This window comes from Talpa occidentalis, unplaced genomic scaffold (genome assembly GCF_014898055.3).
Source record: "Talpa occidentalis isolate TD23 unplaced genomic scaffold, MPIMG_talOcc4v2.1 talOcc4.16, whole genome shotgun sequence".
NCBI lineage: Eukaryota > Metazoa > Chordata > Mammalia > Eulipotyphla > Talpidae > Talpa > Talpa occidentalis.
Window position 1 is genome coordinate 55342379 of NW_023601653.1, and position 27390 is coordinate 55369768.

The 27390-nt window shown below is 37.3% G+C and overlaps 1 protein-coding gene and 1 long non-coding RNA gene across 5 annotated transcripts in view; one reads left to right on the forward strand and one right to left on the reverse strand.

Moving 5' to 3' along the window:
* The window catches only part of SLCO1A2 (solute carrier organic anion transporter family member 1A2), a 96311-nt gene that overhangs the window by 28949 nt on the left and 39972 nt on the right, over positions 1–27390 (forward strand). The window contains exons 1-3 of one of the 4 annotated variants that reach the window (XM_037514257.2): positions 24492–24635; positions 25803–25991; positions 26333–26454. In XM_037514257.2, coding sequence (XP_037370154.1) covers positions 26395–26454 — 60 coding nt within the window. In that variant the 5' untranslated portion in view covers positions 24492–24635; positions 25803–25991; positions 26333–26394. Of the gene's footprint in view, positions 1–24491; positions 24636–25802; positions 25992–26332; positions 26455–27390 lie in introns of those variants that run through there. The other 3 variants (XM_054696403.1, XM_037514258.2, XM_037514259.2) reach the window with 3 other exon arrangements.
* On the reverse strand, positions 283–26882 carry LOC129145981 (uncharacterized). Its single transcript, XR_008552250.1, has 3 exons — positions 26795–26882; positions 23314–23403; positions 283–423 (listed from the first exon to the last, which is right to left on the reverse strand). It is a non-coding gene; the product is annotated as an uncharacterized LOC129145981 (long non-coding RNA).

The window sequence follows — 27390 nt, forward strand, 5'->3', positions numbered from 1 at the left end:
GGAATGCAGCCCAGGTTGTTAGATTAGACCTCCTGAAGTAACATGCATGGATGAGCAGAAGTTAGGGAGATGGGAAGGGTGGCAGGGCAACAAGGAAGTAAGAGCTTTCCAGACTGGCTGATACTTGAGGAAGTGAAGAAAATGCAGTGGTTTATGCATGGACAATAGAATGATTTGAGATGAAACGTGAGAGGTAGCTTGGGGTCAGATCACATAAGGCCTTAGAAGCATGATAAGATTGAGGACTTTATTTTTCACATTTTGGGGAATGACTCACCGAGAGCCAGGTCCATCTGGGGAGACAAGCTGGAAGGAACGCTGTGTACCACGTTGGCTTGCACTATGTATTACTCACAACTCTAGTTACAGGTGATAGGCGTGTAACTCAAACCAGGTCACAGTAAAGGGAGAATTTGTTGACTTCTGTAACAGAAACATAAAGTAGTGAAAATTTCATACAGGCCTTAGTAACAACAGAATCCCTAAACTCTAATTTATAACTTTAACTCCTGATATTTCCCTTTATCCATCTTTTTTCTCTGATCTCTACTTTTCAGACTAATTCTGTCAGACTAGTTTCCTCCATTGGATAAAAACTAGGTCACAGTGTCTCTTAAAATGCAAGTCTTACTGCTTCCCCATCTAGAAAGGGACAGACTCATATATTAATGAGTTTTTAAAAATTCAGTAGAAAGCTTCTGAAAACAGAAGGAAGTATAAAGGGTGCTAGAAAATCAAAACAATAGATGACCATTAATTTAAGGATAAGTGGATGGATTCAGCAGATATTATAAAGTAAAATCAACAAAACTCAGCAACTCATCACATGTGGTAATAGAATGGGGGATGACATGTGAAAATTACTACTTATTCTGGCAATCTGAAAACAGGATACAGAGAAGCAAGACCAGCCTTCAGTCATATTTTATTTTGCACGAATTTCTTGAATCTACATGGTGTACTGCCTAGCAGTGTGTACATTAGCAAACATCTAATCTCAGCCCTAACTAGGATTTTTGGGGGTAAAATTAAGGTAAAACCATAGTGCTGGGTTTCAGGGGAACAACTTATTATTTTTTTAAAGATTTGTTTATTTATGCATACAAGAACTGGGGAACAGGCCAGAGGTGTGGGGGATGAGAGGATTCACCAGAGACAGAGTGGAGAACAGAACAGGCAGACTGACTGAAATACACTGCTGAGGGGAGCAGCGGGCGAGTCAGGAGAGGTCTGCTGCACCATGTGGATTAGCTCCCTCATAGTGCTGACATTTAACCCCCTGTGCTACCAGGGAGGCCCAGGGGAACAACTATTATTCAACCATAGGCACATGAACAGTACGTGTGTCTGATGGGCTATAAGGCGCACTAATAGTGCAGCACAGACAGTGACTGCCAATGGAGATAGACAAGCTGATGAAATAACCCAAGTCAGTCTCTTTACTCCAACTACCCAATGGTTTGCCCCATGTAGGTACCAAGTAAATTGCACTAGGGAAGGTGATAAACAGGCTAATTTGTGCATCGTTGACAACAATCAAGTTTTCTTTGGTTGCTTCACTTTGAACAATCAAGTTTTTTCCAATTCAAGTCACTAAAACAATGACAATTCCTCTGTATTTTAAACCATTCTTGATGATACAGTCTTGACAAATGGGCTCTACATAGTGACCTTTACCCTGTGGTTTAAAATAAGTCTGAACATGAAATCAGTCATAGTACTAAAAGCCTCCCCAAGGGGTAAAGGAAATGCTCTGCCTTTTGCGGGTGGTTTAACATCGGTCATTGTCATGAAATACAATGAAGCTATTATTAATGGCACAATGGCCAATGACTTCTTAGCTCATTATGTTTCCAAATGAAGTACATTGGGAAATGTGGATGTTGCTTTCACAGTGGAGTAGAGCAGGTAGCCTCAGTTACATCTTTGCAAAATTCAGGATATACAGTATCTGATGATGTTGCAGGCTGGATCACATATAAGGCAAATTCCAGTGAAGGGAAAATTGCTTTAAACTCTATGACTAGGTACTTACCAGTGCTGGGAAGATACCTGTGGCTTTTGCTGAAACGAGGATAAAATACAGCCATTGTTCCACATATGTTTTCTTTGGGGGATCATATCTTTTCATTACAAAGTCACATAGTTGGCAATTATGCTTTGAATTGACTGTACATATTGTCAAATGCCAATTCTTTTAGGCACAATAATCCACTGTCAATGTGCAACTTGGTCAACAACTTGGTCAACTGCCTATGGTCAATAAAAATGTGTCTGTATTTGGCTGTTCTTCAATACATACTACTCTACTCTTTCACCACAGTATTATGGACAAGCAAATTTTTCAAAGGTCAAATCACTGGAAACCATGTGTGGATTAGCCTATTTCTAAATGTACTAGCTTATCAAAAATATTGTTTTAAGGATTAATTTGCATGAGCTTATTTCTGTATATGATTTTCTATAAACACAATTTATCAATAGCATTAAGTGAATATAAATATTTTCTTCTTGAATATATTTTATACAAATGTTTACAAACATTCCCCTTATTGTATTCTTCATGAATATATTTTTCACAATTATAAAACATATTTCATAGATTTGTTAATCTCTATTCTAAGGCAATTGTATTGAGTTATACTGTATAATTATAAGGTAATACTACTTTATCATTGGAATTTGGTCTTTATTAATATATTTCAATTCCAGAATACATTAAAAATGTATTCACATTTTAATATATTCTGTACATTTATTAGGAAGTGGTAATAAAAATCCAAATAAGCCCAGGACTCAATATTTATAAATTTTACATTCCATAAAGTGTATTTAATGAGAATATTTGTATATTTAAAATAATACTATTTCTATTTGTTACTTGGTAAATTCACATTTTAGCTAACAGCAGGTTAAATTATATTATCAATTAATTTACTTAAGAAAGCATAAATTGTGATTCAAGAATTAGAATGAAAAAATACATTTTAGTTATATGCTTTTCATTCTGCCTTGTTTACTTGGCTTTTGTGATGATATAGCAACAACTGATTTAAAATAAACTATTGTTCTTAATGTGATACTATGAATCCATTGTCACATATTGATAATGATTTTGAAATTTTCAGGATTAGCTATGTCCTTAAAATGAATGAGTAGAGTTATTATTGTCTGAGATCAAAGAAAAAAAGAATCTGTGGTCTCTTTGCAGATAAACCCCTTATTCTTTGTCTGGCTATATAATTTTAGAATAGTTCAGACCAATATCTATCTCTAACCTACTATAATTATATCAGAAACACTGCTCTAACAGATGCATAATAAATTATAAAGCAAGAAAGAGGTAGGGTTCATCTGAATATGGTACTTCCACATACATTTAGCCTAAATATATATACATATACACACATACATATGTATATGAATATACATGAAGAATGAACTGAATTTGGACTATGAAAAGTCATGACCTCAGAAAATTCTGCCATTATACTTAACAAAACACACACAGACTAAAATCAAAGAGAGCTTCAAATAACTGCAGACTGAAAATTAACCTTATTTTTAAATGTGTGGTTATAGTTGTTAGGGTTTTTTTTGAGCTAAAGTACCATTTACTCACTTCTATGGGGTGATTAATTTGTTTTTTATGAATATGGATCAGAAAATTTTTTTCCACATAAGTGAACTAGGGATTTTGAAGAAAGGGATTTATTCTCAACACTGACTTCATGAAGAAAAGTTAGAAGCAGTACTGCATTTAGTCATTAAAGAGATGAGGGCTAGAGTAACTAGCATCTAGATTCAGTACACAGAAAGACTAGTGCAGAATCTCAAAGCTCAAACTGCTACCTTTCTTAAAAAAAGATCTTATTTATATATAACTTGAGGAGTTGAAATACATTGGCATATAATGTATTTAATGTAATACATATAATGTATTATGCATATAATTTTTGCTATATTCATTTAAGTTAAAATAAAATATGAAGGATCTTAAAAGGTTTTACAAATCAAATATATTTTCTTCATTGATTTCTTGTGTGATGAAATTCCTAATGTGAGCCAGTAATTTTAATTATAAAAACTCTAACAAAAGATCTTTCTGAAAATATGTGTCTGCCTGGGAGGAGCATATTAAATTAAAAACTAGAGTGTAGCAATATATTATTATGAATTTATTAACTAGATTTCTTTCATAGCAGCTAGGAAAGAATAGAACCAGGTGTAGAGCTCCATGGAAAGTAAGTCAGGTGGAGCTATACCTTAGGCTTCCTTGAGGCCAGGTGTTGGGGACACTGGGTTTATGACTTGGAGGGATGAAGGGAGAAGAGTATTCCTTGGATTATGTATTCCCTTGGGATTCTTTGTATGACTCCTATTCTAGAAACTCTGAAAGGCAGCACGTGCAATTGTTTAACTCCTAATATCAATGCTATATACAAATGGTCATTGAATAAATGGCATTACCTAATTTAAAAAAATATGAATTCATTATAAACATTACGATTTTCAATGCTCAACAGTAAGATTTTTTTGCTGAGTTACTATTGGTTTACGACACTGTATAGAATTCAGAAGTAGAGGATCATACCTTTCAGGTGTTTGTCACCACACCAAACCCACTACCAAGTCACCCAGAGCCCTTCACCACAGTCCACTGTGCCACTTCCCCTGTGTCCTCCCTCCACTTTCTCCCTCTCTGGTAGCCTCAATTCTATACTAGATTTCTGGGGTTAGTTATTGGTTTGGTTTTGTCTAACCCTTTGTTTTATGTTTCTATATTCCACATATAAGTGAAACCATGAGATATTTGTCTTTCTTCTTTTGACTTACTGTGCTTAGCATAATCCCCTCCAGTTCCATCTGTGCTGCTGCAAATGGCAAGTTTATCTCTTTTTTATAGCTGAGTAGCATTCCATTCTCATATATATATATATATATATATATATATATATATATATATATATATATACCACAGCTTCATAACCCACTCATCTGTCTTTGGGTCCTTTGGTTGTTTCTATAACTCGGTTATTATAAATAAAGCTGCAAAGAACACAGGAGTGCATAAATCCCTTTGCATTTGTGTTTTGTATTCTTCTGTTATACCTAGGAGTGGAATTGTTGGATCATATGGTAGATCTATTTTTAATATTTCAAGAAACCTCCATACTACTTTTCGTAGGGGCTGGGCCAGTCTACATTCCTACCCACCCTGTAAGATGTTTCCTTTTTTCCCATACCCTTGCTAGCACTTGTTGTTTCTGGTCTCTTTGATATGGGCCATTCTCAGAGATGCAAGATGGTATCTCATTGTGGTTTTGCTTTTCAGCAGTAATTTTTATCAGATAAAGAACATTAGCAATCAGATAAAAAAAAAAGATGTTTGACTTTATTCCTTGGCCTTTTTTGGCTAATATTCACATTGTACATGTAGACAGTATAAATGGCTTCCTAACAGATGTGATTTGAAAGGTATTGCAAAATCTTGTGCAATTCTGGCCTATGTCCCTGCCAATAGAAATGCCCATTATTGACATTTCTCCCTTGCATTAAAAAGGTTGCAGCACGCAGCCCTCAAGGGATATGTCTGAAGAGTTGGGGGAAAGAGAGACGATAAAATGGAGATAAGGGATATGTTTTCATAGAAGTTAGTCTTTGATTTAACCTGTTCTCTCTCATATAAAATAAAGAGAAAAAAGGTAAATAACAAGGACTATTTGAGTCTTTCAAGATGGCAAGTGCTTATCATGTGTATGTTTAACATGGTTTGCTTAAGTGTTTTAGCCTGATTGGAGGCTTGTGGTGCAAATTTACAAACTGTCCACTCTATCTCTTGATTAAATACCTCCTAAGAATAAGGCAATCTGTTAAATGGCTGATGTAGTAGCAGTAAACCTGCACATAGTTATTGAGCTTTCTCAATATATGAAAGTACATTTAAAACAGGCTCTCCCTTATTACCTTATTATGAAGGAATGTAGGAAACGACAAACCTTTTGAGAATGATACTTTGGAATTAGTTTGGAATTAGTATACTAATTCCAATACTTTGGAATTAGTCCCATCAGGTAGTTCCATTTATTCTAGTCCAGCTGACAGGAAAGAGTTAATAGATTACCAATAGATGCTGAATTAATTCTCTGGATGTTGGCAGGGCCAATGATTTTTCAAAAAAAAGTTAGGAAATTACATTTATTTTTTACAATTACAGCTTTTTTTAATAATCAAGAACTTTTCTGTCACTGTATGATGCATCAGAAGAAAGGTACATTTCCACAAACTGAGAATTAAGGCCTGATGAGTAATATAAGTAAAATGTTATTTAGTTACTTCAGTTAGTGATTGATGAATCATAATTATTAATGACCTTTTGTGAAAAGTTTGAAAAAAATAAAGTCTTTGAATCAATCTATATTTTATTTCTTTCTTTAAGTTGTATTAATCAAAGCCCTTTTGTGTAACAGCTAATTTGCGACCTACTCAGAATAATAAATTCAAAAAGATTTCATGTATCTATTCTATTTTTTTTTTTTCTCAGTTTTTTTTTTTATTTTTTTTTTTTAAATATTAAATTTTATTTTTATATTCCCCCATACAATTGCAAACGCCCCATTCTGACCCCAATCCTTCCCCTCCCGCCCCCACCCCCCCAAAAAGTGTCTCTGGTTCATAGTTTTTTGTTGATTTTGATTTTCACTTTCTTATATTCATTTTCCTGGTCCCTTATTTAAGTTTTCTAGATTCCTGCTATGAGTGAGACCATCCGGTATTTTTCTTTTCTTTTTGGCTTATTTCGCTGAGCATGATCCCTTCCAGTGCCATCCATGTTGCTGCAAATTGCATGTGTTTATCTTTTTTGAATGCTGAGTAATATTCCATGGTATATATGTACCACATCTTCTTGATCCAGTCATCTATTTTTGGGCATTTGGGTTGTTTCCAAAGCTTAGCTATTGTAAACAGTGCTGCTATAAACATAGGAGTGCAGGTGCTTTTGGAATTGATGTTTCTGTGTCCTTTGGGTAAATACCTAGGAGTGGAATTGCTGGATCATATGGAAGCTCTATGTTTAGTAGGTCCAGAAATCTCCACACAGCTCTCCATAGTGGTTGGACCAGTTTGCACTCCCACCAACAGTGCACAAGAGTTCCTTTTTCTCCACATCCTCGCCAACATTTGTTGTTGCTAGTTTTTTTAATATGTGCCATTCTCACTGGTGTGAGATGGTATCTCATGGTAGTTTTGATTTGCATTTCCCTGATTACAAGTGATGTTGAACATTTTTTCATATGTCTGTTGGCCATTTGCATTTCCTCTTCAGAGAAGTTTCTTTTTAGCTCTTCTGCCCATTTTTTGACTGGATTATTTTCTTTGTTGTTGCTGAGTCTCATCAGCTCTTTGCAGATTTTTGTGATCAGTCCTTTATCATTAGTGTTGGGTGCAAAAATGTTCTCCCAGTTGGTGGGGTTTCTCTTTGTTTTTGTTATTGTCTCTTTTGCTGTGCAGAAGCTCTTTAATTTGATGTAATCCCAGCTGTTTATCTTTCTCTTCACTATCACTGCTTTGGGTGATGTGTCTGTAAAGATGTCTTTGATGTGCAAATCCCGTAGTGTTTCGCCTATATTTCCTTCTATGTATTTTATGGTTTCAGGTCTTATGTCTAGTTCTTTAATCCATTTTGAGTTGATTTTTGTGTATGGTGTGAGGTAGTGGTCAAGCTTCATTCTTTTGCATGTAGCGACCCAGTTTTCCCAGCACCATTTATTGAACAAACTTTCTTTGCTCCAATGCATAGTCTTTGCTCCTTTGTCAAAGATTAGTTGACCATAAATCTGTGGGTTTATTTCTGGATTTTCTATTCGATTCCATTGGTCTGTATGTCTGTTCTTGTTCCAATACCATGCAGTTTTGATGATTATGGCTTTGTAGTATAGTTTGAAGTCTGGGAGTGTGATGCCTCCATTTCCTTCTTTTTTTTTCAGTAGAGCTTTGGCTATTCGGGGTTTTTGGTGATTCCATATGAATTTCATCAATAATTGTTCTATTTCTTTGAAGAATGCCATTGAGATTTTGATTGGAATAGCATTGAATCTGTATATTGCTTTTGGTAGGATGGCCATTTTAATAATGTTTATTCTTCCAATCCATGAGCAGGGGATGTCTTTCCATTTCTTTGTGTCTTCTTCTATTTCTTTTAACAGTGTTTTATAGTTTTCTTTGTATAGGTCCTTTACCTCTTTTGTTAGATTTATTCCCAAATATTTGATTTTTTTTGTTTCGATAATAAAAGGGGTGGTTTTTTTGATTTCTTCTTCTTCAGATTTATTGTTTATGTATAGGAAGGCTACTGACTTTTGCGTGTTGATTTTGTATCCTGCCACTTTACTGAATTGATTGATGAGTTGAATTAGTTTTTCTGTGGAGATTTTGGGGTTCTCTATGTATATTATCATATCATCTGCAAATAGTGATAGTTTGACTTCTTCTTTTCCTATTTGGATTCCTTGGATGTCTTTCTCTTGTCTTATTGCTCTGGCTAGGACTTCCAGTATTATATTGAAAAGCAGTGGTGAGAGTGGACATCCTTATCTTGTTCCAGATCTTAATGGAATTGCTTTCAGCTTTTCACCATTGAGAATGATACTGGCTGTTGGCTTGTCATAGATGGCCTTTATGATGTTGAGGTATGTTCCTTGTATCCCAAGAATTTCAAGGGCTTTTATCATGAATGGGTGTTGCACTTTGTCGAAAGCTTTCTCAGCATCTATTGATATTATCATATGGTTTTTATATTTCTTTTTGTTGATGTGTTGGATAACGTTGATTGATTTTCGGATGTTAAACCATCCTTGTGCCCCTGGAATGAATCCAACTTGGTCGTGGTGAATTATCTTATGGATACATTGTTGGATTCTGATAGCTAAATTTTATTGAGGATTTTTGCATCAGTGTTCATTAGGGAGATTGGCCTATAGTTTTCCTTTTTTGTGTTGTCCTTATTCGGTTTTGGTATTAGTGTAATATTGGCTTCATAGAACGTGTTTGGTATTGTCCCTTCCTTCTCAATTTTTTGGAAGAGTTTGTGAAGGATAGGCACTAATTCGTCTCTGAATGTTTGGTAGAATTCATTTGTAAATCCATCAGGTCCTGGGCTTTTGTTTTTGGGGAGGTTTTTAATTACCATTTCAATTTCGCTGCTTGTAATTGGTCTGTTTAGGTGTTCTATTTCTTCTTTATCTAGCTTTGGGTGATTGTAGAGTTGTAGGAATTTGTCCATCTCCTCTAGATTGTTGAACTTGTTTCCATATAACTGTTCATAGTAGTTACTGATTATTCTTTTGATTTCTGCTGTGTCCGTTGTGATTTCTCCTCTTTCATTGATGATCCTGTTTATTTGTGCTTTCTCCCTTTTTTCCTTTGTGAGCCTGGCTAGGGGTTTGTCTATTTTATTTATTTTTTCAAAGAACCAGCTCTTGGTTTCATTGATCTTTTGGATTGTTTTTTTAGTTTCAATTTCATTTATTTCTGCGTTGTTTTTATTATTTCTTTTCTTCTACTGGTTCTGGGGTTTTTTTGTTGTTCTTTTTCTAGATCTTTGAGCTTCGAGATTAGGTTGTTTCTTTGAGTTCTTTCTTGTTTTTTGATGTGAGCTTCTATTGCTATATATTTTCCTCTTATTACTGCTTTTGCTGCATCCCATACATTTAGGATATTGGTGTCCTCCTTGTCATTCAATTCAAAGAATTTTTTAATTTCTTCTTTGATCTCCTCGTTAGTCCAGTGGTCTTCCAGTAGTGTGGCTTTTAATCTCCATGAGGTAGGATAGTTCCTTGCCTTCTTTTTATGATTTATTTCTAGTTTGATGCCTTCGTGGTCAGAAAAGATGATTGGTATGATTTCAATCTTGGTGTATCTGTTGATGTTTGTCTTGTGCCCCAGTATGTGATCTATCCTGGAGAATGATCCGTGTGCGCTTGAGAAAAATGTGTACTCCGTTTTTTTTGGGTTTAGTGTTCTATAGATGTCTGTTAAGCCCAAATGCTCTAGGTCCTTATTTAGAGCTTTAGTTTCTTTACTTATTTTTTGTCTTGTTGATCTATCCATTGTTGATAGTGGTGTGTTGAAGTCTCCCACTACATATGTGTTTTCTCTGATGTCTGTTTTCAGACAGGACAACAGTTGTCTGATATATTTTGGTGCTCTTTCGTTTGGTGAGTATATGTTAATGAGTGTTATTTCTTCTTGAAGTATTGTCCCCTTAATCATAATGTAGTGACCATTGGGGTCTCTTTTTATTTTTTTGAGTTTGAAGTCTGTTTTATCTGATATAAGTATAGCTGTTCCTGCTTTCTTTTTTGGCCCATTTGCTTGTAGGATTGTTTTCCATCCTTTGACTTTGAGCCTATTTTTATCTTTTGTAGCTAAATGTGTTTCCTGGAGACAGCAAAAGGTTGGGTTTTGTTTCTTAATCCAGGCTGCAACTCTGTGTCTTTTTATTGAAGAGTTTAGTCCATTTACATTTAGAGTTAATATTGATATGTTAGCATCTGTATTTGCCATTATGTTTGTCTTTCCTTTGATTTTATTTATTTATTCTTTTAATAACTTTTTTTTTTTTTTTGGTCTTCTTTCGTTGTTATTCGTCCCTCTGAGGTTCTGGCTTTAGGATTCCTTGTAGTATTTTTTGGAGTGGGGGTTTAGTCGCAATGAAATTCCGGAGTTTCTCTTTGTCTGGGAAGGTCCATATTCTTTCTTCATGGAGGAAAGAGAGCTTTGCGGGATAGAGTATTCTTGGTTGGCATCTGTTTTCTTGGAGTCTGTTGACTATGTCCCTCCACTCTCTCCTTGCCCGTAGTGTTTCTTCAGAGAAGTCTGATGTCAGCCTGATTGGTTTTCCTTTGAATGTTATCTGATTCTTCCCTCTTGTCAGCTTCATTATTTTTTCCTTGTCCTGGATTCTTGGGAGCTTTACTATTATGTGTCTTGCTGTGTTTTTCCTTTCGTCGTGGAAGTTTGGTGTTCTTCTTGCTTCTTGTATATCAATTTTCAGCTCCTTCTTCTCATTTGGGAAGTTCTCTTCAATTATATCCATGAATATTTTCTCTGTTCCTACATCTCTCTCCTCTCCTTCTGGAATTCCTATAACTCTTATATTTCCTTTCCTCATGGAGTCAGATAGTTCCCGAAGTCTTTCTTCATTCTTTTTCCTTCGTACTTCTCTTTCCTTTTCTGTTTTGGTTCTTTTTATTTCTGTGTCTTCAAGATTACTTATTCGTTCTTCCATTTCATCTATTCTGCTTTCATTGCTTTTCCCAGAGTTCTTTAGTTCCTCCATTAATTCTTTGATCTCCTGCATTTCTCTTACTTCCCTCTTTAGGGACTCAATTTCCTTCTTCTGATCTATCACTTTTTAATCATGGCAATTTTAAATTCTCTTTCTGGAAGGCTCAGAAGTTCTTCCAAGTTGCTGTCGTTGCAATCTGGGGAGTGGTTTTCTTTTTGTGGTGTGCTTCTTTCCTGAGGAGTTGTTAGGTTGCGTGTGGTTCTTCTACTCCCTACTGTCTGTTTTCTAATTTGTCGTATGCGTTGGGACACTGTGTTGCTCGGACTGACTGACATCTTGGGTGAACTTCTCCGCTCCCCTCTGGCTCTTCCAGGAGCCATCTCTGTCTTCTGGGGGAGCTTTCTGCTGGTTTTAGGCAGTTTTTACTGAAGAAATGTCCCTGTTCTCAAATGGCGAAGCGGGATGCAGTCCCTGCGCCTCCGGTTTCAGGCACACTCTTCTGCGTCCCCGGTCTGCCCCGGACGTGGGTGCCTGCTCCCTCTGTGGGCTCAGACTGCTGGTCGGAAGGGGCCTGGCGTGGAATAACTTCCCGGCTGGCCACTGGGTCCTCCAGAAACCTTCTGCCCTTTTCAAGCAGTCTTAAGAAATGTCCTGTTTTATAGGGTGTTAGTGACTTTTTTTTTTCCTGGTCGCTAGGTGGCGCCAGAGATCTCTCCTATTGGCCTTGGGGGGCTGTTTTTCGCCTCCCCCCACCCCGTGGGATAGAGAACAGAGCGGGAATGGTAGGGTACACCTCAACAGCTTTGGGGTGCTGTGTCTGCCTTGTGCCCCACCGTCGTGGAGAACCCACGCCCCGAATTTTCGTGCCCCGGGTCTCAGTTCAAAGCCCTCAGTTCCAGGATGCGGGCTGTAGCCCAGTTCAGTGGCGCGGGAATGGCGCCTTTTGCACAGCTCCCGTGCCTGGGCGCCTGGTTCCTGCTCACTCAGGGAGGGACCTTCACCTCAGTGAGGACCTCCGCGCGTCTCCCCGCAAGCCTAGGTCGTCTCCCCGCAAGCCTAGGTCGCAGGCGCGGGGACCTGGGCAGCCGCGATCCTGGTCTGCACTTGCTTTTCAAGTTCCCCGAGCGCGCCGCGTTTCCGCGCCAGCTTACTGGCAGCCCGGGCTGTGTGCGAGTCTCCCGGGGTCTTTGTTCTTCTCTAATGGCGCCAGGAGCCGTTCGCTCACCGCTGCGGCGGATCCTGCAGGGTTCGCCTCAGCTCCCGTTCACGGGGTGTGGTGGCTGCAATAGTTCCTGTCCACTCACAGTTCCGCTTGCTGCGTCGTTTGTTCTTGTTGGCCGTTTTGGTTTGTTGTTTCCTCCTCTCTGCCGGTCGGAGAGTGCCGCCTCTGTGGGCGGGGGAGGGAGCAGGGTTCTGCGCTTCCCTCCCTTCTGGTCCTCTTTTATGGCCACTTTCTTCTTCGGGCAGTTCGCTGGCGTCACCCGTTTATCTTCCGTGTCCCACTTCTCACTGGGACCTGCCGCTTTTCCTCCCTATTCACTTTTTTTAATGGGAGATCTTACTCGCAGCGTCTCCTCGCCGCCATGTTGCTCCGCCCCCTTTCCTCAGTTTTTTTTCTCATGTATCTATTCTAAATGATAACATCATTGAAGAAGGTGAGGGCGGAGGAAGACAAGAAGTTCAATATATAACTGACTGAACAACCAAGTGAGAAAAATCACTAGTTTTGGACCAGCCCATACAGGACTTTGATCAGCTCTCCTTCCTTTTTGTCATTTAGTAGCATTTGTCACAACTGGGTTGCATGAGGAATTCTTTGTGGTTGTGCCAAATTAAAAAAAAAAAAATGCTCCAAATAGTAGGTTACAGGATCACTGTCATCTCTTTGGCCTGACACCCATCACTCCTTTGGGTTCATCTAGACAAAAGTGGGATCATTACTCCTAGTTGTTCACTTTAGGATGCACATTTGTTTACCTATAAACAGATGCAAAATAATGTGCAGGGGTGTGTGTGTGTGTGTGTGTGTATGCATGCACGTGTTGGGTTTGGTAAGGAGAGAATAAAGAGAATGCAAAGGAGAGAACTGCTTTGGGAGTCAGGAAGAGGATGATTCGCTCCTGCAAATATCCTGTATGTGACCTTAAGTGACCCTTTTAATGGTGATGGTTTAGTTTCCCCACCTGGAAAATAATGTCACCATCTAATCCAGCCCTGTCTTTTTACACACAGAGAAAAATAGCTTAGAAATAGCAGGAGAGGTGAGGATGAGAGAGCGACCAAGAGGAGAAAGAAATCAACAGGCATTTTTGTGGTCTTGCTCATTACCAGTCACCCCACCATAAAGTTTTGACCTGTATCCTATTTACTTGTGGTGGAAATGCAGAGCTTCTGAAACTTCTCTTTCACTTTCCTGCCCGAATGGCTCCATCTTCCTTCACTCTTTTTGTCTAAATTCTACCTTTTGAGTTCAACTTGTGCTACTTCATGAAACCTTCTCTGAGTATCTAAGTCAAAAATGATCTTTTCCTCCATTCACATTAGTAGCTAATGTTTATTGAGTACTTTCTATATTCCAGGTATGTTTCACATGCTAACTATTTGACTCTTACAACAAACCTGAAGTGGTTTGTTGTTAGATTTTACTGATAAGGAAAATCACTTTGGACAATTTCCTCAGGGCACATAGCTGGACAGTGTTTATCAGAATCCAAATCAAGGTAATCTGGCCCCAGGACCTGTACTGTCACCCTTAACTCATGCACTGGCACAGCATTTAAAGATATTTATATAGAGTTCTTATTAAGCCATAGGCAGATGCCATGCTTTCTAAAGCTACCTAACCTTCAAGCATCTAGAAGATGGTTCTGTGTATATCAGACATATAATACATGTTTATTGAGCAAATATGACTCACAGACACAGAATGGGGGAAAGTATACAATCAAATAAAGGAGAAGGAACTGTTTTCCCCTACTAAATAAAAGAGATAATATTGAGACCACATGAGACAGGATGGCAAATTAGACTAGGGTGATGGTAAAGGAGATGAAAGAAGAATGAGTTGATTCAACAACTACTTAGGAGGTAGAACAGACATTAGGTGTACAGGATCACTCCTAAAGCTTTTAAATGAGCTCATCTCCCCTTGGTTCCATATCTTTATGCAAAAGGATGTACCTGTATTTTTAAAAATTAATTAATTAATTAATTAATGCATAGAAGAACTGGGGTGTCGACTAGAGGTATGGGGTGGTGGTGAGAGGATTCACCAGAGACAGAGTGGGGAACAGAACAGGCAGATTTACTGAAATACACTACTGAGGGGAACAGTGGGTGAGACAAGAGAGGTCTGCTGTGCCATATGTGGGTAAGCTCCCTGGCCGGGGATCAAACTCAGGCTGCAGTGGTGATAGCGTGATAGCACTAAGACTTAACCCCTACACCACCAAGGAGGCCCTGTACCTGTATTTTATCCACCTCTTATGTATTGGTATGATGTCACAAAGACAAAATAAGATACAGGGACAGCACCCTAGTACCAAATATAGGAAATGAGGCATTGACTATTCCTTAGCTTTCATATTTTTTGGACTTCCATCTTTGTCAGAGGGAGAATCAGGTCACTCAAGATTCAGATGCAGATGAAATGCACATACAGGCATTAGTTTGCATCATAGCTCAACTTGGCATGTTTTTTATCAGTCCCAAGGCAATATGATTATCTCCTGACAGGAAGAAATAAGTTGAACAACACTCTCTCTCTCTCTCTCTTCCCCCCACCCCCCATTTTAAAAGGACAGGTTTATGAGGAAAAAGAGACAGAAAAGGAGAGGCACCTGCATAGTCACAGGAAGGCAGGAGAGGTGCCTCTTTAACAGATTCTCTCAGGCAAAACTTCTATTTACCGTCTGACATATTCACATTGGCTGTGCTTACTTGATTACACTCAAGAAAGAAAATAGTTAACCAATAGTGCCTCTCAACATGTTATTAGAACATGTGATTTTTACATACTTTCCACAACTATATTTTTTTAATGTATTAATGTCACAGTTAAGAAATTCTGTGACAGCTTATTTGATGTATGTATCCTGATCTCCAAAAAACACGTGGTTCACACTAATTTACAGGAATAATTTGAACTTAGATTAGCAGTCACTCCAGTCTAGCAATAGACAGCATGGCCTTACTTTAGAAATCTCCTGATTTTTCACTATTGTGATTCTCCTTTGGGGGCTGCCATAACCTTCACACACTCTCTTTCCCCTATCACAGTCATCTCTGTAAATGAAATATAAGCAACTTCTGGTACTTTATTTTTCTGATGAAGATAGAAAAGAATACATTTTACATGTCAATGACTGAATAATTAACGCACAAACATGCATACCAGACACCTGAGATCAATTTAATCTTTGCAAGAAAAGACACCACATCTTGCACAGGACAAGGGAAACCATATACACTTGTCAAGATAGCATGTGTCCCTCCTTTTGGAGGATTGATCTCTCCCTCAGTCAATGGTGGAGCCTTCAGTTATCTATCTCTTTTCACTTATGATTCTTTTTTACAATTATGTAGGATTTTAAAAAAATTTGCACAAATTAAAATTTTTTAAAAATATGTGATTTTATCCAAAATGTTTTCTTTTATATCAATACTTTATAGATAATTAGAAACTTTATATTTTATAACATTAAGTATGAAAATTTTTCTTGTCACCTTATATTATTTAACATATGATAACATTTGATATATCCTTATTTTAAATTGATGTGAGCAAAAGCATAACCTGTTAAGAAAGAAATTCAAAGATGACATGTTGTATTTGGCTACAATGAGTAAATATTTTATAACGTGGATTAGTACTCAATTACTACAGGTATTAATGTATTAAATAAGAAAAAAGTTGGCATCATAATGTTTGGAATTTTTACACTTTCTTTAAAATTGAGGAAACAGGAGAATGGGTTTCATGTCATTATTTGCAAGTATTTCTCTGAACACAACAAAGCTCATCTAGATATAATTTACCATTCTTTCCAAAAATTGGTTTTGGAACCAGGCTACCATAAAATAGTAGGTCAAAATTTTGGATAGGTAGATGAAGCATCACTCAGATGAAGGCAATCTTTTTTTTTTTTTTTTAAGATTTATTTATTTATTTATACAAGCACTGGGTACAGTCAGAAGCGCGGGAGGGTGAGAGAATTCACCAGAGCCAGAGCGGGGAGCAGAGCAGGCAGAAGGCCCGAAGTACACTGCTGAGGGGAGCAGCAGGCGGCAGGAGAGGTCTGTGCGCCATGTGGGACCCTCCTCCGGTGGCCAGGGAGCAGCTGGGGATGGAACCGGTGCTGCAGAGGCTGCGGGCAGCTTCACAACCCAGCGCTCAATTGCTGCGCCACCGGGGAGGCCCAGATGAAGGCAATCTTGAGGGAAATTTCTAATGTTTTTCATGCTTTCCATCAGATTATATTTTAACACCCAAACTCTTCATGTTTCCTCTTTTTATCCAGTGGTCCATCAGAGGTTTAAATAAATAAACTTGCTTAAATAAGCAAGTTTAAGATTATCTGGTGATGTGAAGCACCATGCTTACAAGTGGTATTCAGCTGAGAGGTAATCGGAAGGCAAGGCGAGTCATGCACACACTCATTTGATTAATTTAAGTCCCTGAGCATCTCACTTAATATTTATCCAGCACTCCAAACTGTTCTCCTCATATAACCTAAACAACTGTTTTGTTTACTACCGCCAAAGTAGACATAGGAATGGATACCATTGTGACTTATAACCACATGCAGCCAGTTGGGAAGTTCTTAGTGACTCTAGCACCTTCCAGTTCTAATTCCCAGGCCATTTTGTTGAATTATAGCCCAAATAATCGGAGAGAAGAAAGAGAAATGTGGAGGCCCACAGTTCTCCATGAAAGCAAAATGAACAGAGAAACAAGGAAAAAAGGCAACAATAGTGAAAAAACACAGCAATCACATGGATTAGAAATGTGCTGCAATCTAACTATATTTTTAAAGAATCAATTCCAATAATGCACATTCTTTCTTATTTTTTTTTAAATTGGAGAAAATATAATGATGCCTACCATCATTATAAAAAATAGCACAGGGCCTCCCCTGGTGGCGCAGCGGTTGAGTGCTGGGCTGCGAGGCTGCCTGCAGCTTCTGCAGTGCCAGTTTGTTCCCCGGCCGCCGGCAAGGGTCCCACCAAAAAAAAAAAAAAAAAAAAGCACAGAAATTTTCAAAGGAGAAACAAAACAAAATAACCATAATCCCATCCAGATAACCATTTTCAAGATTCTTCTTTAGCTATAATGAGACATCATCTCATACCTGTGAGAATGGCCTATATCAAAAAGACTAGAAATAAGAAGTGTTGGCCAGGGTGTGGGGAAAAAGAAAACCTCATATACTGTTAATAGGAATGTAGTATGGCCCAGCCCCTGTGAAATGCCAGGGTTTCTCAAAACATTACTGTAGGGTAAGTGATGATCAGGCTTTTACACCATTGGACAATGGCTTTGAATGCGGGAGCTGCTTAGGAGCAAGGGTTTGTGTAAGTGGGCACAACTGACCTGAGAGACTGAGCCTATAAGGGCTGCGTTACAGAGGACGGTGTGCAGTGGAGAATGGTGGTGGCATAGCTACGAGAGACAGCCAGAGATAGCCCAGCAAGATAGTAAAGATTCAGCGGGGGCTGGGAGGTCTGCCAGTCTCCTGGCTCCCTGGGCCCCTGCTTGCCCTGCATCTGGTTGCCTCACTACAAATGGTGTAGAAAGACCATTAAAAGCCTGAAAGAGTTACTGAGGGCTCCAGTACTCTCCTTCAACCACCTGCCCAGATCCACAGAGAAACTACCCCTTGCCTTGCTGGCACTACAATTACAAATAAATATCAATACACCATATGATCCAGCAATTCCATTCCTAGGTATTTATCCGAAGAATATAAACACATTGATTGGAATGGACATATGCACTTCTATGTTCATTGCAGCACTATTTACAATAGCTAAGAGTTGAAGTTGTGGCCTGTATACACAGTGGAATAGTACTTAGCTATATTAAAAAAAAAGATGAAATCTCGCCATTTGCAAAAACATGACTGGAACTGGAGCTGATGATAGGCAAAATAAATAAGTTCTGGATGATTTCATTCATCTGTTGAATATAAAAAAACAAAGCAAAGAAACAGACAAAAGCAAGTCCAAACAAATCCTAGCAATCTGACTGCAGAAGTGAAGTTGGTGGGGGAAGAAAGGATGGAAGATTACTGGTGCTTTAGTGGTGGATGTGGTGTGATAACATATTTGAAGAGGTTTCAACCTATATCCTTAAGTCATATACATTGTTGTAAACCAAAATTACCTCAATACAAAAATTAATTGATAAAAGATCAATATTATCCTTAGTATTTCCTATAAGTAAATACACCAGTAAACATATGCAACATCCCCACCACCACCACCACCGGTGGTGGTGACAGTTAAGTGGGTAGAGTCTACGACACTACCTAGATTTGAATTCTGGTTCAATCACTTCAAAGCTGTGTGAACTTGTACGAGTTACTTGACCTCTCTGTCCTTTAATTCCCTACTTTTTTTTTATTTAAATAATAAATTTTATTGTTATATTCCCCATACAATTGCAGCCCCCCCATTCTGACCCCAATCCCTCCCCTCCCGGCCCCCACCCCCCAAAAAGGGTCTCTGGTTCATAGTTTTTTGTTGATTTTGATTTTCACTTTCTTATAGTTATTCATTTTCCTGGTCCCTTATTTAAGTTTTCTAGATTCCTGCTATGAGTGAGACCATCCGGTATTTTTCTTTTTCTTTTTTGCTTATTTCGCTGAGCATGATCCCTTCCAGCGCCATCCATGTTGCTGCAAATTGCATGTGTTTATCTTTTTTGAATGCTGAGTAATATTCCATGGTATATATGTACCACATCTTCTTGATCCAGTCATCTATTTTTGGGCATTTGGGCTGTTTCCAAAGCTTAGCTATTGTAAATAGTGCTGCTATAAACATAGGGTGCAGGTGTTCTTTGGAATTGATGTTTCTGTGTCCTTTGGGTAAATACCTAGGAGTGGAATTGCTGGATCATATGGAAGCTCTATCTTTAGTAGGTCAAGAAATCTCCACACAGCTCTCCATAGTGACTTGTCCAGTTTGCACTCCCACCAACAGTGCAGGAGAGTTCCTTTTTCTCCACAACCTCGCCAACATTTGTTGTTGCTAGTTTTTTTAATATGTGCCATTCTCACTGGTGTAAGATGGTATCTCATGGTAGTTTTGATTTGCATTTCTCTGATTACAAGTGATGTTGAACATTTTTTCATATGTCTGTTGGCCATTTGCATTTCCTCTTCAGAGAAGTTTCTTTTTAGCTCTTCTGCCCATTTTTTGACTGGGTTATTTTCTTTGTTGTTGTTGAGTCTCATCAGCTCTTTGCAGATTTTTGTGATCAGTCCTTTATCATTAGTGTTGGGTGCAAAAATGTTCTCCCAGTTGGTGGGGTTTCTCTTTGTTTTTGTTATTGTCTCTTTTGCTGTGCAGAAGCTCTTTAATTTGATGTAGTCCCAGCTGTTTATCTTTGCCTTCACTATCACTGCTTTGGGTGATGTGTCTGTAAAGATGTCTTTGATATGCAAATCACATAGTGTTTTACCTATATTTCCTTCTATGTATTTTATGGTTTCAGGTCTTATGTCTAGTTCTTTCATCCATTTTGAGTTGATCAATTCAGTAAAGTGGCAGGATACAAAATCAACATGCAAAAGTCAGTAGTCTTCCTATACACAAACAATAAATCTGAAGAAGAAGAAATAAAAAAAACCATCCCTTTTATTATCGAAACAAAAAAAATCAAATATTTGGGAATAAATCTAACAAAAGAGGTAAAGGACCTATACAAAGAAAATTATAAAACACTGTTAAAAGAAATAGAAGAAGACACAAAGAAATGGAAAGACATCCCCTGCTCATGGATTGGAAGAATAAACATTATTAAAATGGCCATCCTACCAAAAGCAATATACCGATTCAATGCTATTCCAATCAAAATTTCAATGTCATTCTTCAAAGAAATAGAACAATTATTGATGAAATTCATATGGAATCACCAAAAACCCCGAATAGCCAAAGCTCTACTGAAAAAAAAAGAAGGAAATGGAGGCATCACACTCCCAGACTTCAAACTATACTACAAAGCCATAGTCATCAAAACTGCATGGTATTGGAACAAGAACAGACATACAGACCAATGGAATCGAATAGAAAATCCAGAAATAAACCCACAGATTTATGGTCCACTAAACTTTGACAAAGGAGCAAAGACTATGCATTGGAGCAAAGAAAGTTTGTTCAATAAATGGTGCTGGGAAAACTGGGTTGCTACATGTAATTCCCTACTTTTAAAAGTTGGGATCAATTACCTATGTTATAGGGTTGTTTTTTTTTCCAACTTTTAAAAAATTTTATTTTATATAATTCTTACATCATTTTTCATTTTTGCACAATGTATGCATTTTCATTTTGGTTATATTCCCCATACAATTGCACCCCCCCTTATTTTGACCCTAGTCCTTCCTCTCCCTGCCTCTCCCCTCCCAGTGTGTCTCTGGTTTATAGTTGCTTATTGATTTTGATTTTTACTTTGTATCAGTTAGTCTTTTTCCTGGCCCCTTATTTAGGTTTTCTAAATTCCTGCTATGAATGAGACCATCTGGTATTTTTCTTTTTCTTTCTGACTTATTGTGCTGAGCATGATCCCTTTTAGCTCCATCCATGTTGCTGCAAACTGCATGAGTTTATCTTTTTTGAATGCTGAGTAATATTCCATTGTGTATATGTACCACATCTTCTTGATCCAGTCATCTATTTTTGGGCATTTGGGTTGTTTCCATAGCTTAGCTATTGTAAATAGTGGTGCTATAAACATAGGGGTGGGTTTTATAAGAATTAAAATTGACATCTACAAAGTTCATTAAACAGTGCCTGGAATACAGAAAGTACTATAAAAATGCTTACATTTTTATTATTATCTTCAATTACAGTTTTACAAATATGGTATCACACTGCATATATCATATTAGAGCTTGGGTTTCCAATCTGGTGATATAGCCACTTTAGGAAAATTTGCTTCTTCATATTCTGTATTTTGAAGACTTTGAGATCATTCAATAAATAAACCCAGACTAACTGGGCTTCAAGATGTGACATTTTGACTATGTCTAGCTGCTTGCTTATATCTGTGATGTGAATGAACAAATATATAAGTGGGCTGGGAAAAAAATCTAAAGCCAGGGTGTTTCTCCTGCTCCTCACTTTAAGCAGTGCCTCTGGCAGTGGCTGTGAGTCTTTACGGCCCAAGTACCTGCACTCAGCCCCACAGTCTTGGGAGTTTGAGTGACTGCCCACTGGTGTAAATCTCTGGATTGTCCACTATCCTCAGAATGGCTTTTTGTCTCTTCAGACACCTTTGTAACAGTTCCTCATATTAAATTTCTCTACTGCTCTACCTACCAGTGTCTATCTTCCTGTTTGGACCCTGACAGATATAGAGACATTCTTCAATGTGTAGATAGAGATTTATTCAAAATCACAAAGGTAGTTTAAAGTTTTTCAAAGTAGTTGTGTCTCATTTCAAAGCTCATGTACTAGAACTACTATATCCCATCTAAATGAATAGTTTTCATTAATTGTCTCTTCCTGTTACTTAGCTCAAAATGTCTGCCATTATGTTACTATTGTCATAATTTAATTATCTATATGTCTGCCATTATGTTAGTAACTATTGTCATAATTTAATTATCTATCTTTTTCAACAGCTTGTGAGACCTTTCTAGTGCAAGCATGTCTGTATTCATCTTTGTATCCCTAGCACCAACTACTGTGTTTGGAATGTAATAGAGCCTTAATAAATATTTGTGGAATGAGTGAATAATAATCATTACCATTTACAGAGTGACTATTTTTTATTTCAGCAGTCTTGCTGGGGGTCTTATATAAATTTTTAGACTCATTTTTTATAACATTTTTGCAAGGTAGGCATAAATATTCCCACATACAGAGAAGGAAAAACAGGCTCACAGAGTTTAAACAACTCACAACTAAACTAGAATTAAACCCTATCTAACTGGACTTCAAGGTTTGACATTTTGACCATATCCAGCTGCCAACTCACAACTAAACTAGAATTAAACCCTATCTAACTGGACTTCAAGGTTTGACATTTTGACCATATCCAGCTGCCTTCATGTATTTATAAATGTGTATGCACAAATTTATAAATAAATGGATTTGGTAAAAATCTAAATGTGTTAGTGGATTTTCAGTTATTTTGGGAGCTTTATAAACAGATGAAAATCTTTATAAGAAAAAAGATCAGATCAGTGTTTATTTGCTACAGTTAAATGAAGGAACATGTTTTTGTACCCCAAACTATGTCTATGTAAGCAAAAAAAGAGAAGTGCGATAAACATGGAAAGAAATGAAACAGTTTAAACTGCAAGTGTAAAAACCTTGGCTGCTTCTATAATTCTCTGATCATTCTCTAGAATTACTTGGCCTGAGAAGGCGCAATGATGATCTTCACAACCGATTCTAAATCGAGTCAGGTTTCAACTTTATGGCTTTGGTCTATAATCAAAGTTAGATTAGAATGTTAGAAAAAGTAATGGGGTAGGTCTTCCTATTGCTGGTTTGCTGGTGAAGGTTTTTACCTGTGTTCTGTGCTTTGCACTCTTTGCTTTGCATAGTGAAATCATGCATACAGTTAATAGTCTATGGTCAGCTAAGTTTCTCTAGTTTTGCATAGAGTGATGCATTTCTGGTACCTCCTCTGGACATAGAAATAAACAGATACTGGTATTTGTAAGACTGATATACAGAATCTAATCTTATTCTTTGCTTCTGATGAGTGGGAACTAATATAAGTAACAGAATTTGGTAGGCATCACACAAAATGTCATTGTTGATACTACAAACCCTTCATTGGCACATACTTCTTGGATTAGTATTGGTTGAAATTATTTCAGCAGGGAACCACCCCGAAAGCTGTCCTCTCTTGCAGAAGTAGAAGCCATTTGGAGATTCTGGAAATAAAAAATTTTCTTAAGATTTTTGCTGGCATGACCCTCTCTTTTGTCCCAGGGAAAGGACGTTCTTCTAAGTCTTCTTCATGTATGTACTACTAGTTTTGCCATGATAAAATCTTTATTTTGTTAATTCAATAGTATAGCATTTAATGTATGCCTTTTCCCCAGGTGGTTTACAGCGATAAAACACCATGTTTATATACTTAATGCTGGGCGAAGAGCACAAGATTATTTGTTTTGTAAAACAACAAAACAAAAAGACATATCCTCTTATGATTGAGACATGTCATTAGGGGCTGGCAACTGGCAGGCAGCAGCCCGGGAGTGGAATTGTTCAATGGGCTTAACGTTTCTGACAAGCAAAGTGAAAGTTTTAGTAACTGCATGTAGTTAACAGTTTTGTCAAATGCTTTTACCACATTTAGAAATAAATGCGCATGAAAAGCAAAAACCACCGGTAGACATGGAAGAAACTCAAGCATGTTTCTTTGAGAATGAGCACTGACGAATATCTGGCTGCTGCTGAAAGTTCAGAGTTAGACAAAGTAAAGCTTCACCACTTCCTTAAACTGGAGCAAGTTGTTTTCATTAGCAGTGATGACTGAAGGGGATTTGTCCCTGATGCTGTGGTCCCAGGAGCAGAAGTCCCCGTCTAAACAATTCTGTGCTAACAAAAGGGGCCTGTCCACAGGGCTGTCACTCACCAGGCAGAGAAGATATGAAGAAACAAAGTGTGCATTCCCTGATTTGGGGCCAAAGTGCTTGACTGTGATTGTGATATTACTTTGGATTTCGTGTATTTTGTTAAATTAACAAAATAGGTGTTTTTATTTCTTCATTTTATTGTTTTCCGCCATTAAATGTTAAACTGTGTCTGAAAAGCTAGACATTTTCACTAAGCAAATTGGCAAATGAAGGAAAGGTTAGTGTTCATTTAATCACATTTAATTGTTTCCAAGCTTCAAGCCTTAGTCCAGGGAATTGCTTATAAAACTTCTTTCAAGGAAGTAAAAACATTTTGAAACAAAGCTCTGAAAGAAATAAAACCAGCTCTAGATTGCTACACAGTGTCACCAGGCATAGAAGGATCTGCAGAATTCCTCTACACAGCAATTTTCTGTCGCACTAACTTTGTATATCCATCAACAACACAGGAAACACCAGCATTTAGAATAGTTATGTCTTTTACCTACTAGAGAGAGTGAAGACAGTTTTGCCAAAGAAGAGGGGTAAGTTCTCTCCCTCTCCTATTGTATAATTGGGTGACTACCTTGGGTTCAGATGTAGGGAAGGAGAGAATAGAAGCAAAAAAGACAGGGAAGCAAGGTTGGGTTCTAAATGCATGAAAAAGTAGGAATGAGGGCAGTCAAGAGGTGTATGATAAAAGGAGCTGTGAGACAGAGGAGGCCCAAATAACAGCAGTTCCTATTCTTCTAAAAAAATTATCCTAGTCTGTTAGTTTTCCCCCAAACAAGTGCCATGTACTTGTATTACAGTTAAGGTGATTTGGAATTTTGTGTGAGGATTTAGCATGAGTTCATTTGTATGGCCACTCAGAATTGACAAGTGTATCTCTCATAATTTTCTTCTATGATATATGAATCTTTTCACCACTTACATGCCAATTTGTATTAGATGACACACTAATTCTACTCCAGTTTGTTTTATTGAAAAGTTTTACCTTTCCCAGTAAAATTATAACTTCTCTGTGGTCTGGTCCAAGTACCTTCCACAGAGCATAATGTTCCTCCAGCCAGGTACAACAGTCTTTAGGACAGTTTGTCTGCCTCATTTACTGATGAATTATAGTACATAGTACAATGACTAGTAAATAATAGACTTTCAAAAAAATTCTATTGCACCTGTGAGAGAATGAATAAAGAGAACAGATCTTATACATAATTGTTCAGTGACTATTGCCTTAATGTTTATAGGGGGAGTGTGATTCAACACATTTATAGAGGTACAGCACTTAGGTCTTTAAAAATTAGTGTCAATCAGGATGAATTGTTAAATGGATAGCATTCACAGGATTTTAAAAAATTAATGTCAAGCTTATTGTTAAGATATCAGTCTTAAGTAGATGATTATAACACTTAGAGTGAAATACTTCAGTTTTAATACAAAATATTGTACTAGTTTCAAGACACAGACACAATCTTTGACATGGGGTTAGTAGAATTTAATAAAGTTAAGGGCTTCTTTCAGGCTTACAAATAAAAATGTGTGCCTAAATACTCTACAGGTAAGTACACATATAGATCTGCCCTCATATGTTTGCCTTCTCCTAAACCTCACATCTTGCTTTGCAATTAAAGGATTCTTTTTCCAGATCATAGATTATTTGTTATTTTTACTTAGGCAATTTCCATGATTAAAATTCCATGTCTCCCCAGGTTTCTGTGAATCAGCAGTGCCCCAGAAAGCGTTTCCCTTCCTGAGACTCCAGGGAAGTCTTGGAACGCAAAGAACTTGAAGAGGGAGCCTGGCCAAATAGAGATTTTTGAGCTGTGCTAGGCTCTGAAGCAGATTTTTAGCACAAACGCAAATCAAAGTCTGTGTGCTCTTAAAAGCAGCATTTTCATGTAAGTCCAAGGAGCTCACTTGGTTCTATTTGTTTTGGCTAAAGAAATGAAAAGCTTGTTTTAACCACGAGATCATTATTTTGCAAGGGAACCATAACATATTAATCTAGTAGCTTTAATCTCACTAAGGAGTAAATACAGTTATTTGATGTAACTTTTCAATGGAAAATTAACAGCTAGATCTTCTCTAACGTCATTATTTTCTAGATCTGAATCAAAGTTTCCCAAGTATTTTTGGAATACAATAGATTCTGATTATTTTACTCAGTGTTTTCTTCAAAACAATGACAACTTATGATTTTGTCAGTAATTTAATGGATTTTTTTTTGTCTTCTTAAAAGGATAGAACTAAGAAATATCAAGATTTAAAACATAAATAACTTGGAACACTCAGAAGAACAACATGGGAGAAACTAAGAAAAGAACTGAAACCCATAGAGTAAGATGTCTTTCCAAGCTAAAGGTATGGAACATGTGTGTGTGTGTGTGTGTGTGTGTGTGTGTGTGTGTGTGTGTATGTGTGTGTTTTAAAATCTTACTTTGTAAAGTTGTTAATATTTTTATGGAGTGATCTAGATCTAATATTATTGTCATAAGTGCCTGATACATTAATGATTTTTTTGCTTTGAGAAATTGGTTTTGTAACTGAGGGTCTATATATAAGTAAGTTTACTAATTCAGGCATCTTAATCAGAAATTATTTTGAAGGATTTAAATAAAAGACAGAGTCTTAACAATTTTCCAGGCACCCAGTATTTGTAGCAGGAAGTATTTTTCTGGATCAAAAGTCAATTTATGCTCACCGTTCTGGGACTTCTAGGCAGACGAGTGTGGGGTCTCTCCTGGAAAATGGCTCACTGAAGAGAAAGTCTTTGTGACTCTGTAGGCAATGGTCTCTTCACAATGACCCAGTAAAACAAATGTTTACTTCAAGCTTTGGCAACAGAACAAGCCTTCTCTGTAAGAAAAATGCCCACTTTGTTATCTTTTCTGGAATTTTTGACTATTTCAGAGCAAACTTTTTGCATAGCTTCAAAGTCACTTTGCCTTCAAATAAAATTCAAATTTATTTTAAACTATGAGATCTGGGTATTTGTCTTGGTTCTACAGCTAGTGTCTACAAGTAGTTTCCAAACTGAGACACTGCTCCTAATTTTCTCTCTATCAAAAGTTTCTTTTCCCTTTATACCTGTGTAAGGAAAATTTACACATGCACATGAAATTTATACATGTACGTGAACTCTATAATGACATAGACTGAGAAAAGTGTTTTTACCTGAAGTGCAATGTAAACGATATTTTAAAAATTTCCCTTAAATCATTCCTCAGTGCATAGGTCCTTCTTCTAAAACTGGATGGATAAAAAATAAAGATCAAGGCCCAGTCTCTCTGGATTTAA